Consider the following 16642-nt stretch of genomic DNA (forward strand, 5'->3'; position numbering starts at 1 on the left):
CCCTAAGACCTCCGAGGACAACGCCAGGATAACCCCACAGAGATACAGCGTCCCGGAACCTTCACTGGAAGAAGACCAGAGACCCGATCTATTGGAGCCTAAAATATTGTTTCATCAGCCTATCCTGATATTTCGTCTGTACTGACTGAAATAAAAGTATACAGACATTGAACACTACATCCGGCCTCCAAGCTTGTTATTTGGGCCCGCTATACCCACAAGATCACAGCCCTCAAATCAATAAGGCTAATTTAAAGCTAGCCCAGGCTGCTGGGGGGAATTTTAAAAGCCCAGAAGAGTTATGTTTTAAAGGTTGTAAGCCCACCGCTTGAAATGTACAAAATGCAAGCTAGGTCAGCATCCCTTTATGGGGCAGAACTCTGGGGGCATTGCTCATCAAATGCTCTCACGCTAACTGAAAACAATTTTATTAAACAAATTCTGACCCTTCCAAAAAATACCCCATTAGTACCACTAAGGATGGACTGGAATATCGCCCCAATAGCGGACCTCATCTCCTCGCGTCCGTTGCTCTATTGGCGATGACTGTGAAGTACTCCCGAGTTGGGCTGTTATAGGGAGGAATTAAAAGTGGTAATGACAACACTGGGGGCTGGTAGCATACCCTGGCTATCCTTTGTAAGGCACTCTTTCCGTGCAATTGGAAGGGAGGACCTTTGGACTAGTCCAGAAGAATCCTGCCCAGCCATTTCTAAAAAAACCTTGGCAACTGCTCTGAAAGAGTATAACTTGATCACCATTCTGCAGTCAGCCAACCCCACAAGTTTAACATTTGGGTTCCTGGATTTTAAGTCATACTATGAATTTGAGTGGGCATTGGACTCTATTCAATCGTTACAAGCAAAGAAATTATTCTTGCAATTTAGGTATGGGACACTCCCGCTACATGCGATAACAAATAAGTGGGTGAGTGCTACCCATCGCCTATGCCCAGGATGCCATGTGGAGGAAGAAAAAATAGTTCATGTAATGTTCTTCTGCATGGCATACAAACGGGCTAGGCTTAAATGGGTTATCCAACTTTGTAGAAATCTGGTTATTAGTTACTATCGCGAATTGTTTAGGATTTTAAGATCTGATACTAACCCAGCTTATGTTGTTGCAATTTCGAAATTTCTTTGTGCTATGTGGTCAATACGAAGGAATTTGTTAAAGTCTGACTAGACTACAAGTAACTTTTATTCCTTTTTCTGCCCGTTATATTGAGTAATTCTGTAACTACCAGGCCAGTAGGTTGGTATTAGAGGTAAATTTAAGAGAGTGACAACGGCAGGCTAGTAGCTCGACCATGGGCTTTTAGATTTTTTAAGAACTTTTTTAACTTAAATGATATTTTTATGTATGTTTTAATTCATGAAATTCCCATAATGACGATTTTCTATTTCCCAACATTGTAGTGGTACTATTATTAATATATGTTATCTCCTAATGCTTCCTATGATCTTGTATTTTTATCTAGCATTTTAAATTGTTGTTCTAAATTTATAATTTGCTTTTATGGCTGCAATAGCCGAAATAAAGTTATTTGAATGAAAGTAAGTGCTGCTACACGTTGAAGACACTGACCTGATCCCACTTCCGAGGCTTATCCTGCAACAGGTGTACTTCTTAATTGAAGTCTTCCTGTAAGTCAAAGTCCAAATCCAAGACTAAGCACAAGAAGGTGAAATGGGACTTGACCCCATCCTACCTAAGGAGAATTCACATGGGCTTTAAGGTGCTACTAGATCTTGCTCCAGATCTCAGACTGAGAACCAATCCCACAGTTAATCCAGATGTGCCCAGTGTTCATCTCTCCATCGGCTAGACTGCCTCACGTCTAGTCCTTTAAGGAAGCCACAGTGTGTATTTTTGGCACTCTTTCGGCTCCCTCTATTATGCTTTTGGGCCCCAAGAATCTGAGAATTTATAGACTTGTTATCACCTATAGATCTGTCTTTGATGACGCTTGAGCCGCTGGAACCGGTCTCAGATTCCTTACCGACGCAGTGCTGACTTCTTTCCAGTTCTTAAACCTATGCCGATCCTTCTTCGTCATTACCGGTACTTGAGATGGATCCCCTGCCAACTCATTTGTCTGACACTGAGCCAAATCTGCCAATCCCCCAACCAAGATCCTACTGTGACTTCAATCCAGCGTACCTGACTGCCTTTCAATCTGACTCAGACAAAACACTACCAGTTCCATAGTGCCATCACCTTCCGTTTCTCGACCTACTTTTTGGTTCAGACTGACACATTTTCCACTTGTTGGAGATTACAATGGAGATGATGGGAATGATTAACCCCCACATTATGATGATGTCAGTCTCTCTATGGGGATTTACAGAAGATCAGTGGACTTGATACTTCCACTGATACTGGGTTGATTTTTCCTCTTGGGCCGTCAACGGAATAGAGTACTTCCTTTGCCTTAGTTATCAGATGTGCTTCTGAGGTCCAGTTTTGTTAAAACAAATCTGCTTCCCAAAGTTCTTCTGCCTCGGCCACCTTCTTCTGAGTCATTCTTACTTTTCAATGAAGCTCGAGGAGACACCATTTTGGGCACTTGGTCTAATCCTTGCTCAGCAGTGAACTGACAGATGCAAGGGTCATAAGTCAGAACCTACTGGGACTGATATTCTTAGGCAGTATCCAAAGCTTGATTATTTGGTGGTCCGAACTTTAATCAGCAAGGTGAATACTAATACTTTCCCCATGATCCTTCAACCTCTCCCAGACAGGAGGTCAAAAATAATTAAGGTGTTTGGGAAACTGAGGTTCTCTCCAGCCAGCCTAGCCTTGATCTTTCAGTACCAGTTATCTACGAAGCTGTTGTACGGGTGCACTCTGAGACGCGGTCAATGAGATCTTGCCAGTGATCCATGAAAAGTTCAGGGCCTCTTTAGCTCAAACCATTCAGGATGTGACAAAATATATAATTCAAGCTGACTTGGATACCGCTGACTATTTGGGGTGTACGTCCGGCATTAGTATGGTGCTATAGCATTATAGGTTGATGAGAGCTACAGCCATTTCTGAAGATAGGCAGGTGTCCTTCATATGTCTTTTGATGGATCCTGGATTTTTGGTGCAAAGTTTATTTTGCCCTGTCGTGCTTCAAGGAAAGCTAGTCCACATTGCGCTCTTTAGGCCTTTTGACAGGCAGTTCCTCAGTTTCAGTACGTATGTGGCCACTCCAGAGGCTTGCCATATAGGCTGCACCTGGTGCCCCTCAGCCCTCACAGCAGTCACCTCAGCCGGGAACAGGGATCAGGTAGACAATGCGAATTTCCAGTCTCCTTCCCCTGTGGCATCAGTCTCCAAGCCATATTAGCTTGTTCTTGGCGGCACCAACCACACCTTGGCAGGCAGGTTTTGACATTTTCTCCCGGAGTCGCAGCTCACCTCATCCAACTGACAATCCTCCAGGTTGACCATCAGGCCTATGCCATCCTGTTACTTATACAAAAAGAGATTGTGGGGAGTGAAGGAGCAACATTTAAAGTGTGAAAAAGTCAAACACAAAGTTGATTAGTCTGATATAGTTATATTTACTTATTTCAGCAAATGAACATCATGTACATATGAGAGATATCAAATAGTATGTTTCATTTTCAGGCTGTATCCATTTTCACCCAAAAACCATAATTTAGATGAATCGTACATCAATTATTTGATAACCAACCTATCGTGTCAATAACAAACAAATAAATGCAGCATCAACAAGTAACCATAACTCTGAAGTAGCCAACACGTGTTTCGCGGGATATTTGCTTCTTCTGTGCTCATTCAATAAATAGAGCATCTCATCAAGTCCCCAACAACAAGCAAAAGAAGCATCAATAACGCGGTGCATCAATGAAGTGTTGCATGTATGGTGCATCCGCACATAATTTCCATGCATAATTATATTCATGATCTTATTCATGCATCGGAGTGTTCCAAAATCTGGCGTTCGGATTAGAGCTCCATGGAAGGGTTACAAAGTACGTCGTCCTCCTAAGAATGAAGGCCGCTTGTTCCTGCATGAATCATCACACCGTGTCTCATCCATTAGGGGAATCTCTCCGACATGGTCCAGATCTCCGAAGGAACTGCACAGGATCTGCAGTGGTGGCTTAACAACCGCGATTGGGTTAGAGGGAGACCCATCTCCCTTCCCCAACCAGATCACACAGTAGTAACCCATGTGTCACTTCTGGGATGGATCAGCAGTCTGGGAGAGGTGGAGATCAGAGAACTCTGGTCTCTGGCAGAATATGGACTCCACATCAACTTGCTGGAGCGCTGAGCTCCAAGCTATTCGCTTTACATTGAAAGCTTTTCACCCTTCCATCAAGGGAAACCTGGTTCAGGTGTTCACGGACAACAACACTGCCATGTGGTACTACAACAAACTGGGCTAGCCTGGCAGATGATAGGGGGTTCCCCGGAACTGGTCCCATGATGCTTGTTTCTGGTCCAGGGAGGACCTAACTTGGCAGTTCAGGCTGGACTGTTGCCATGAGGCACAGGGTCAAGACTGATTTGCATATAGCTTGGTCTAAACGGGGGTGGCATGGTAAGCAAAAGAATGATGGATTTAACCCAGATCTATTGACTTGGGTGAATATTTGATTTGCCCTGCATTCTGTCCATCATCTGTGTGTATTTAGCTTTCTCGCCCTAAGTGCGCCGGGTATGCCCAGACGTGGGTCCCGGGCTCACTGTGCCACTGGATTAAAGCTAGCCTGGCTGATGAGGCGTGATGCCCCAAACTCGATCCCAGGATTCTTGTTTCCTGTCCAGGGAGGACCTGGCTTTGCAGTTCGGGCTGGACTGTTCCCATGAGGCACAGGGTAAAGACGGATTTGCATATGGCTGGGTCTAAACCGGAGTGGCATGGTCAGCAAAAGAACAATGGATGTAACCCAGATCTATTCACTGGGGGTGAATGTATGATTTGCTCTGCATTCCATCCATTATCTGTGTGTCTTTTGCTTTCTTGCCCTAAGTGCACAGGGTATGCCCAGACATGGGTCCCAGGCTCACTATGTCATTTTTATTAAAGCTAGCCTGGCTGACGAGGGTTGATACCCCGAAACCGGTCCCAGGATGCTGGTTTCTGGTCCAGAGAGGATCTCGCTTGACAGTTTGGGCTGGACTATTCCCATGAGGCACAGGGTCAAGACTGATTTGCATATGGTAGGGTTTAAACTGTGGTGGCATGGTGAGCAAAAAGACCAATGGACTGACTTAACCCAGATCTATTAACTTGGGTTGAATGTTTTATTTGCTCTGGGCATTCTTAAAGGGTACCTTTCGACCTGCCTTCTTGAGGCTTCATCAACTACCTTCTTGAGGCTGCATCAACAACCCTCTTTATTTAAATACCCTATTGAAAACAGATTTCTTGAAGGGCTTGTACATATGTTCTCACCTGCCCCATTGATCATGCATCAGTGGGACCTTCATTTAGCTCTCAACTTCCTGATGTGCGCTCCGTAGTAACCTCTGCTTAACTGCCCCACCAGCTGCTTTCCATCAAAACAGCCTTTTTAATGGCAATGCCTTCTGCCAGGAGGGTGAGCAAATTCCAGGCTCTATCATCCAAGCCTCCGTACATGACCATCTTCCCTGATAAGTTGGTGCTTCGCACTAGGGCCTCTTTCTTACCGAAATTTGTAACACCATTCCATGTGGGGCAATCAGTCACCTTGCCCTCTTTCAATGCTCCTCCGCACCCCTCTAAAGAGTAGGAGCTACTTCACTGTTGGGACCCAAAGAGAGCATTGTAGTTCTACCTTGACTGCACTAAAACGTTCTGGGTGAGCAACTAATTCTTCATGGGTATGTTGGTTCAAAGAAAGATCATGCAGTGCTGAAGAAGGCTATCTCGCGGTGGGTCGCCCTCTGCATCAACATTTGCTATGGTCTGGCCAAGAAACATCCTCCTGAATGTTTACAAGCTTATTCTTCCATTGCTAAGATTGCCGCCATAGCGTTGTAACGTGGTGTTCCAGTCCTTGACATTTTTCAGGCTGCAGCATGAGCATCACAGCATAATTTCACTAAACACTACTCCAGACCACGAGCAGAGCAGCGAGCGGAGCAGAGCAGCGGTGAGCTTCAGGAGAGAGCTCTACTACGTGATTAACTGCCCTCGGCTTGCCGCCCCCCCCCCCCCCGGTCCTGCGGGTGCCCTGGCCATCCCTTCAGTTCACCTCAGTGCAGCCGGTACAGCTCGATATCGAGAAGAGGGAGTGAATCCTGAAACTCCTGCAACTCCCGTAAACCCTCCGCAGCTCACCTGAAAGTTTGGCTCTCGACGCAGTGCCCCTGTAGACTAAGCACTGCCGCCACCGCCACGCACCTCTGTACCGCTGCTTCGCAGCGCCCTGCTTCACCCTGCTCCACTCTGGGTGTTGAAGCTCCGAGTGCCCAACTGCTGAATCCGGCCCAGTTTTTGCAGGCGCCCGGAGAGTACGCATGAGCCGAGGCAGAGGCGGAGGCTGAGGGGCGGTGAAGCGGAGCGAGCAGTAGGAGGCCGGGAGGTCAGGAAACCGCGATCCACAGACCTCAACCCGGAAACCGGCGAGTTGCAATCCAGATCTGTTCTGCTAAGGAGATTTTGCGAGGGTTTCAACTCAACCAACACACTGATTTGAATCTGTAACAATAATTGCATAAATATAAAAACGCTTTAGTAACGCTCTGGACTCTGAACTGTTTTCAGCTTCCCAGTCTTGTCTGAATCTAACCGCTAAGTGAATAGCCAGAGGAGCACGTGCACGGTTACCGGACAGGCCAGTACTGTTCTTCTCCCATTTACTGGTTGCGCTCTGACCACGAAAGCCGCGACCGCTGAGCGGAGCAGGAGGACGTGAGTTGAGCGGAGGGAGCGGAGGGGCGAATATCTGTTTTTGGCTTGTGGCTTCAGGGTCGCCTATCTTCACCTATCTTCTCCAGCATCTGGCGCAGAAGGGCACATGACCATCCCAGCTTCCTAACTGCCTAACTGCTACAACCCCCTATAGAGCTCACCTGTGCCCACCTATCCTCTTGCATCTTGCAGTTATCTGTCAACAGGGGGATGTCAGCGCCAAGCAATAGACCCGTGCAACAGACTCGATAGGACGTTAAGACCCTGCAACTGTTTTAGCCCGTTTAGCAATCTTCTGTAAGTGACTCAGCACAGACGGAAGGACAATAAGAGTACTCGCCCTTTACTGCCAGCGGGGGGCTCCCGGTAAGTGGGGCTGGGGAATAATTTGGATCAAATTACAAGAGGAGCCCCCCCCAGTGCTTCCACCAGCAATGGGCCCCAAGCGAAAAGGGCAAGTGCACACGACCCCAGACGAAACTCCCGAAGCCCACTCCTCAAAAAATGGGACCACAAGGGTTACAAGGAGTAAATCTCTTACAGACAACAGAAAGGAATTACTGCTGGACGCAGTACAAAAGGGCTCGATAATGTATTTCCTCAGGAAGAAGGACACTTTGAACCCGGACTACGAAGCAACCCATGAGACATCCATCGGTAATTCACCTCACGGCCTGAGTGCCGCCAGCCAACAGTCCTAGTCCCAAGGGGACGGGTAGAGCAACTCCGGAGTACAACCAAAAATGCGGGGAGGGCCAACCCCCCTAGTAAGGTGTTCAAGGAATAGAAGGGAGCCTGCACCCTCCCAGACTCAACACAGTTTAAAGACACAATGTCAAGTGCAATTCTTCACCAAAGACCGCTCACGAGGCAATTTGCCACCCCCACCAAGTTAAATGAACAGGCTCTAACCAGGGATGCACGCAAGTTTCTGATAAAACCACAAATCCATTAAGTCAGTGATCATGGTCCCGATTGCCAGAGTATGGACCCCGAACTAAACTGCACAACCACGTGGCCATACTCAGTGGCCGAGGGGCCAAATTCCCCGGTGGGAGGAGACTTGACAGCATCATTTCTCCACAATCTGGGGCAGAAGATTGAAAGAACCCTTGATTTAACACCTAATCTGCTGCTGCCACCAACATCCTCACTGGGCACTAATTCAAAAGCTGATCACAACCTTAGGAACGCCAGCATAGATGCGGATTTGGAGGGATCTACCTTAATCGGGATAAATTCTTCCACCAACAAAGCCCTTCTGTGGCAGTCATCCAAAATGGAAGTCCAAATAGACCTCCTACAAGCTATCGCAGCCCGTCTAGTCAATATAGGCACCAGGGTGGACAAATTGAACAACAGAGTTCATCAGTATTCAACTGCCAACCGGGGGGACTATACCTGCTGCTGCTCAACCCTTATGGAGAAATGGGCCTCGCTCCTCGAGATGCTAATGGACATATTTGAGATAGCCAAAGGACGTTGGGAGACATCAATTACATCCAGCACTGATGACTCAGAGCTGACCAACTGGAAACACCCGGAGGCAAAAAAGCCAGTGGGATCCCAAGTGGACTCAGATTCAGTGTTGCGCGGCATAATGGGCAGCCCAGGAAAGGCCAAAGAGACATTAAGTACAATAAAAGGACAGGGCGGGGGGTGCGATATCATGGCTGTTGATCCGCAGGAACACACCTCCTGTACAACCAACGCACAAGACTCCACTTTACCAAGGCGAGCAAAAAAGAAGCTAAGGAAACAACTGAACAAAATAAAGATAAGAGGGAGGCAATCGCAGTTGAGGGAGAGCATCCCCCAGCCCCTGGAAGGGATCACCAACTCTCCCCAGCTCTATCCAATTTTCATAGCTGAAAACTGGGGTAAAAAGGCGGCCCATGACACTCTTCCCCAGGCAGAAGAGCAAAGCCAATCAAGGCCTCCGAGCACCACAGCAGTGAAGGACCATAAACCAGCAGCAAGGACAGAATCCTTTGTAAATTTAGACCACCTCAACAGACATGTGGCTTCAGTCACAATAAGTCAGCCACCGCACGAAGCAAGTCCCCAGACAGCGATAGCCATAACAGCAATGCAACCGGTCGAAGCTAGGGCCAATCAAGGCTACATCAACTGGTCCCAAGCAGGACATATAACAAGTAAACGTGTAAGCCACAACTCAGGACTGGGCCAGGTAGAGCCCTCCCCATATAGGGGAATAGTGGCTCCTATCCCAGGCTCACCAACATTAGTCCAAGAGATAATTCTCACTCCCAGGTATCAAAGCACAGGACAGCACGACATCTTGAACAGGAGCAACATACTCCGCCTCTTCAAACATCTGGATTCCCTAGATCAAATACAAATGGGTGACATAGAATGGGTGAAATTCCTGAGTACAAAGGGGGACACACAGGGTGACTCAACAGTGGTGAGATTAAAGCAAACAAAAATACAACAAGCCATCGTAAACAACGCTATTTAACTCGCTGAATGGGGCAGTGAACTTCAGGCGATGTCTAATCCAAAATATCCTCAAGTCCTGGCACCAGTCAACAGAGCAAAGGCCCCGTGGTGAATTCTCCACGGGACAAACGGCTCAGGCGCCTCGGGCAAAACTCAGATAGCCCACAAGGTCCCAACGGGGATCAGGATTTCCTGCAAAAACAACCACCGGGTCATCAGTGAAGACCCCCATGCCCTTAATCAACTAGGAAGGATAAACAGGGGGAACCAGCATTCCTAACATTAGAGAAACTAGGCCGGCAGGGTCAGGAATAAGGGGAAGACCAGTTCACAAAGAGAAATAAAATTTAATCTCTTGGAATATAGCAGGAGTAAGCAAAATCAGTGGCAATGAAAACTTGAGGCAATTTCTGGAAACTGCCGACATACTTCGCCTCCAAGAGACCTGGGCCTTGGCCAGCACCTCATTGGAAGGGCACTACGAACACTTTATTCCAGCCATAAAAAAGAATTTATTCGGCCGACCAGCTGGCGGCCTATCAGTTTTTATAAAGCATGATAGTGCTCTTGAAGCTAAAACTATCAACTTAAACACAACAGGACTGCAAGCTCTACAAATCAAAGGCCTGAATATGAATTCACATGCTATACCTCTTCTAATAATTAACTGTTATATAATCCCGGCCCTGTTTACCACAAAACAGAAGTTGGAGGGGCTTCTGGGGAAATTAAAAGATCTCCTGTGCAAATATAAATCCCACCAGGTTATCCTAGTGGGGGATTTCAATCTGAAGGATCTGGACACTAACAAATCCCCTCCCCTGAGTTCTGGCAGGGCAGCGCCCTTGATCAACTTCGTCAGCAACTACAACCTGACCTCAACCTACGCACTGAAGAAAGCTTACTCGAACACATGGGATCCCCCTCCTACCTTCAGGGACATCTCAAGAATTGATTACATCATGATCAGCGAAGAACTGGCGGCTAGCTTGTACGACCCGGTTCTGAGGGCTGATCAGGTGTATCAACGGGAGACTGGCGTTGTGGGCGATGTGCCAAAAGCTCTGTCCCCTTCCTCCCGCGGTCTATGGGGTGCAAATTCATCCAGTGTGAAGTGTTTTTAATTTTTGTCTCTAATAATTAGAGACCTGAGGCTGTGTGCGTCCCGCCTTTTGGCTGGTGAAGCCCCCTCGTTTTTGCACTTCACAGACATATTTTTACTTTCAAGTCCTTTGGTTGGGTGGGCCTTAGCGTGCCCATACCGCCGGGGTTTACACTCTAGGTCCTGACGAATGCCAGGTTAATTATACCATACCGGCTGAAACATGTTGACCATTCACACTTTCACCTAATGTTAGTGGTAGCAGACCATCCAATTAGTTGGCCTTGCTTACCATCACATTTTTAACCATGTCCTTGATGATCACTTATTAAAAGGATTTTTGATACATACAAGGCAATTTTAACTCACCACTTCACAATATTCACGTAACTTATCACATAGCCCTCTCATCCTAACAAGACCAGCTCCGCAGTAATTCTGGCGTCGCAGCACACTGGGGTGACACTCGGTCACACCCGGTGGGGCCCGATGATGAAGCAAGTCACCGACCAGGTCGGTGAGTGAGGGCTTTCATAACAAACCAAATGGGCTTTGTTGGTTCCTTGTGCTCTGTGCATATCTCCATCTATCTTGAACAGGAACACTCTTTTGTTGTTATTTTCTAATAAAGCTTGGGGACTAAAAGTGTTCTCGACTCTCCCTACCTCTCTCTTTGATGATCAGCTTCGTGGATTACAGCACAGCCTTCGATATTTCCCTCTACACAGATAGGAACATTCTCCCTCAAAAACGCGTATCAGTATTGCACAAGCAAGTACGCTTGATTTGTGGCGTTGAACCATTCAGCTGAGGGTTTAAGGCGTTTAGCTGTACATTTAATCATTGATGCAATAATATTGAGCGTACAGTAATCCAATTCTCCAATTGTAAGTTAGCTGCTTCTACACTGTCACTCACACTTGGATGATTTGCAGCTAGAGCATCCGTAAAAGCAGCAGGGGTTACCTTCCTCAATGTTTGTGACTACCTCTGCCTACTTCCACTTGCAATAGGTATTGGAGTGGATTGGAAGATCTAAAAATGTATGGCGTAATGGTCAGACCAGATCAGAGACATGGGAGATTCCACCCTCGCTCCTGCAAAATTGGAAAAAATCGGGTCCAGCATATTCTGAAGTATCCATCAAAAGAGCAACTTACTTACCTTTGGTATTGCTCTAATGATCTGGTGGGTACTGTCTTAAACCACATATTTTTCACTTCTCTCCCACCTCTCCTTTCTATGGAGCTGTTTATTTTTGCCTTCTAAATAGGTTCCTCATTAGAGATCTGTACATTGGTCCCTTCAACTGTTTTATGTTCTGCGTCAGAGGGCGTGGAAATAATCAATTAATAAACTGATGTTGGAGTTGTGGGCTTATATTTGACTCGTGTCTGTCACTTCCGAGGCGGAACAAGTACAACGCTGAGCAGAGATGCACAGCACCACTACATGGCGGAACACAGGAGCACTGCTGTGAAACTTTCCGGATCCACTCTGGCACCTGGAGAATATTCAAAAGGGGAAGAATCTTCAGTTAGATAGAGTAATCACTAGATAGTACATTACTGCATGTAAGTAACAATGTTTTTAATTATGTTTTTTGTGGCTCGTTTTCTTTACTTAACTTTTTTCATGCTTTATTATTAATTCATACTTCATGCTTTTGGAAGTCTTTGTATATAACTCTGTGTGTTATTGGTTTTATAGGGTTGTTTACCCAAAATAAACATTTGTTTTTGAAAAGAATAAATTTAAATACAGGTAAATAAATGTGTTTATTAATACCCTTTCCATTCCTCATTCAGAATGTCTCTGCCAATCAGTGCAACCCACCTAGAGTTAAACCGTCAAAGCAGTGAACTTTTCATGGACAATGGCTTCTCTCCCCTATGCCAAAGAATGGGTGCAATGGTTGCCTTTGATAAGTTTGAGGATTTCACAAGGTAGGAAAATAAATTACTTATTGCACCCATGTGTCAGTAAACCCAGGTTATGCAACTGATGTGGCCTTTCAGAAGACATAAAAGGATGTTGTGGGTGTGGAACTTTGATTTAACAATGCTATGCAACCTATTTAACATGATAGTGTAGCCTTTATCAAGTTTCCCTTCCCTTCCCTCCCCCCCTGCCCCCCCCCCCTCTCTCTCTCTCTCTCTCTCTCTCTCTCTCTCTCTCTCTCTCTCTCTCTCTCTCTCTCTCTCTCTCTCTCTCTCTCTCTCTCTCTCTCTCTCTCTCTCTCTCTCTCTCTCTCTCTCTCTCTCTCTCTCTCTCTCTCTCTCTCTCTCTCTCTCTCTCTCTCTCTCTCTCTCTCTCTCTCTCACACTTCTGTGTGTGTGTATATATATATAGGTAGTTATAGTTAGGACCTATTATCCATAGGAAAACCGCAATATTTTATTTGGAATAACTTTGGCGTCGATTGATGAATCTTCTTGAAATCTTCCAAACTTTTGGCCAGCTCAATTCCACTCCTTACCTGAAAGCTTGGGGGTGATCGGTGAAGCGGGGGCGAGAAAAAAAGGGGGTCCCAAAACGTGTTTTCCCCATGCAGTTTCCCATAGGACCTTTAACCACGGCTAGAGCCCGAACGGCTGAACAGAATTCCCCCAAATTTGGCAGAGAGGTAGTCCTCACTTCCGACTTGTGCCTTTTGCTTATCTGTTGTCAATCTGTTCAATAGTTTCTTTGAAAATTACGGTTAAAGTCATTTATACATCTATGGGCGCGGTGGATCTGCGGATTGTGCGAGGATTGGACTCGTAGGAGAGGCGCACCGTCCCGATGACGCGTTAAATTCTAATTGGCTGTCAAGCGGTTGTAAACATTCAAAAGTCAGTGAAATATGTGTGCAAAATGTGAAAAGGGGGCAGGGTAGACACACCCTGACCCCCTAGGCTTGCTCAGAGGGTCACATAAGGACCCTTAGGGCAAAAAAAGTAAGATATTATTGGGATGCGCGTAGGAAACGCGCATTTCGCCGGTGAAAAAAAAGAAGCATGTATTTTTGAGATATACATCAAGCTTATGTGTATAGATGTTGGGTGGCTCTAAAAAGAGCCCTTTTGTGTTTATTGAGATATTTTAGTACTTACAAGTAAATACTGTTGCAGAGTCTAAAGTTCATGAGGAAGACTCTGTTCCCTTCATCTGTAAAATGTACAGCATCTCTCCTATAGATGCCAAGCATATTGAAACACAGATTTTTGTGGTATATGGACATCATTCTACAGTCTCGGAGAAAAGTAGAAATAGATTTATTCACATTTTTTCCTAGCTTTCTCAATCTGTGGACAAAATAGATTGGAGTAGTTCCATTTCTGCCTTTGGCATATGTTAGAATAGACAAAGAGAGTTTATGGGAAAAGTGACATTAAAACAGAAAAGAAATGGTTGGTTGTTTGTCAACATTCTACAAAGAAAACTAGGGTGCATGTTTCTGTTTTTTAAAAGCATGATTCTTATTGGTTATCAGAATGTGATTGAAAATAACATTACGTAGGATAAGGTAGTATATTGAGAAGTCGAGCACACTTGCTGTTTTCTTTAGCAATATTGTGTGATTAACTTTTGCATTCTTCGGGAGCCAGTATTGCTTTTTTGCATGGGTAGATGCTAATTTGTATATGGAAATGCAATCTGCTGTTGGATTTTAAAAGTGAGAACAGATTTCACTGCTCTGTCTTTCAAAATGCAAACTATGAGGCCTATTAGGATGGCGGACGGACCTGCGTCTGTTCGCCACCCCCGAGGTGGAGGGACCGTCCGCAGGGGCAGCTGCGGTTCCTCCATACCAATTAGGATGTGACCGCCACCCTGGCGTTCACCTCCCGTATCTTTAACCTTGCGGCGGGTGCTGCTTGAAGCAGCACCCGCCGCAAGGTTAAAAATGAATGCTTTCCATTTACATGCACAAAGCGGCAGGCACCGCACGGTGCATACTGCTTTGTGCATGTAAATGAAGGGGGGTACCCAGGGGAGTAGCTAGAGCTTGTGGCGCCCGGGGCTACCCCTCCGATTGCCGCCCCTTGGTGAGGGGAGTGGGGGTGCTGGGGAAAAAGGACGGTGAGCACTTGAAAGATTTCCGAGAGACACGTAGTATTGCTGCTAATAGTTACCTCGATCATGCAAGTTACATGCACTTACATGACACGGTCAAAGGCTACACAGTTGAATACACCGGTGACTGACTGATGATCATCTCGGTCCCATCCAGATTTCAGATGCAGGTCGCCGTTGTCGCTCCTGCTGATGTTCCTTGTGCCTCCACAAGGGCATGGTGCGGCCATGCATAGGCAGCTGTGGGCTCCTACCAGAAGGCCAATCAAGGAAGGGGCTTAGCAGGGTGCCATCTGGTCGGCCATGTCACTCACGGTGACTCAGCATACATGTAATTGGCTTCTAAACATAACATAGTTTTTACAGGAGCCTAGCAAGGTTGGGAAAGCGCTGCTTGAAAGAGATAAGAAATACTTGTAAGTGGCTGGGAGGGACGAGATACTACAAGGACGGAATCCTTTATAATGCAAATTCAGAAGAAGCACCTTCAGCTATTGAGATGCAAACAGCCTGGAGTGTGTGAAAGAAAATCCTGCTGGGGACCTGTCCTGGCAGTATGTCCTTGGTGTTTATATCTTCCATCTGGTGGATCTACTCAAAATACATGGACATTTAGAAGGACTTTTATATCTAAAAAACACTTCACAAGGGGGGCCTGTGGAAGACTAGTTCTACAGCTCACCATCTTTGAAGAGCATCTCCCCATGAAGTCCCAGTATCATTTTGAATGTTTAACATAGGAGAGAGTTTACAGATGCATATTCTTTAAAGTTCTTTTCAAGTATTCTGAATGTTATGTGAAGCAGATTAGCAGATCTGTACGTCCATTTACTTTGAGGAGTTAATAATTGACATATCCCGCTTCTATTATATCAGCAGCAAATAGTTACAGACCCCACCAACCATTTAGCTTAACTGTGAATGTGAAGCATAGGTTGTCCTCAAGGGTACGCCACTTATGTGACAATTCACTTGTGTGACAACTTGTTAGACACTTTGTGAAAGGCATGTGCTTTACATGTGCATCGCATGTGCGCAGCCTTTTGAATCTCAAAAGAACCTAGAGGGGACTACGGAGAGTAATCGCACGCCCTATGCACACATTTGTGCCAAGCAAGGAAAATCCTCCATGTTCATCACACCATCAAAGAGCTCATTATCAGACGTGGAAAGGGCACGCTGTTCTCATTCAGTACGCACTGTGAGGGTTTCGAGCTGGGGCCATGCAAGGATATCAGAAAAAGCTATGGGCTCGGTAGAAACGTGGACAGGCTTCCAACACCACATGCACATGTGTGTTTCTTATTTAAGTCTGGCCTAGAGACAGCTTTAATTGACTCTGGGTTAAGCTATGGAAAGGAAAGAGGCACATCAAGGACAGGCAAGAATGCACTTACACAGGCAGTAGGATGAGATGGCCTTGGGTAGCCACACAGGTCATGTACGACTGCACAGTCAGCAAGCTACAATGCATACTAGTAAGTAGTGGGGTAAACCACCAAACAGCTGGCATGCTGCAGGTCGGGAGGAACTCATGCTATATTACAGGTATGATACAGTAGAGACTGCTTCTATTTGGAAGACAATATGCACAGACAGTAAGCACCAAGTGAGGTAAATCTGGCGCATGCATTGGGAAGAAAGAGGTATTCTACTAAATGCTGGGCAAGAAAAACACTTCACGAATAAATAAAACAGAATAAACCGTCCTAACAAGATACATTGATATTTTTAATTTGGAACACAATATGTGATAAATAGATAGAAAGAGTAACTTTTCCAAATTGAGAGAAAGAGCCCTGAGAAAGCGGATTTGAACTTTTGCGAAACATGTGTTGGCTGTTGTCTTAAATGTCATGAACTTGTACAATGAGAATTTCATAGTATGAATTTGACATTTTTGGAAAGTTTCATTACCATTATTCTGATCACCAAGCGTTAGAAAGTATACATCTTATTTTCTGTTTGTATTTTAATAAATACACTGGAGGTGGCATCTAGTGTCTCAATGAGGAGCACCAGTTACAACAAGACCACCATCTCCCTCATCTGCAAGTTTAGCTCAAATATAATAGGATGTTCTGACTGCACTACTTTGGCTATTAAACACATTTCCTATCTAGGAGATGCCCCTGGCTTCTTCACATTCACTC

General features: G+C 45.7%; 1 protein-coding gene across 2 annotated transcripts in view; it reads left to right on the forward strand.

The window, feature by feature from the left end:
• The window catches only part of ACACB (acetyl-CoA carboxylase beta), a 1895698-nt gene that overhangs the window by 684143 nt on the left and 1194913 nt on the right, over positions 1-16642 (forward strand). For both annotated transcript variants that reach the window (XM_086943101.1, XM_086943102.1), the window contains one exon: positions 12239-12376. In XM_086943101.1, coding sequence (XP_086799227.1) covers positions 12239-12376 — 138 coding nt within the window. The remainder of the gene's footprint in view (positions 1-12238; positions 12377-16642) is intronic.

This window comes from Lissotriton vulgaris, chromosome 11, assembly GCF_964263255.1.
Source record: "Lissotriton vulgaris chromosome 11, aLisVul1.2, whole genome shotgun sequence".
Taxonomy (NCBI): Eukaryota; Metazoa; Chordata; class Amphibia; order Caudata; family Salamandridae; genus Lissotriton; species Lissotriton vulgaris.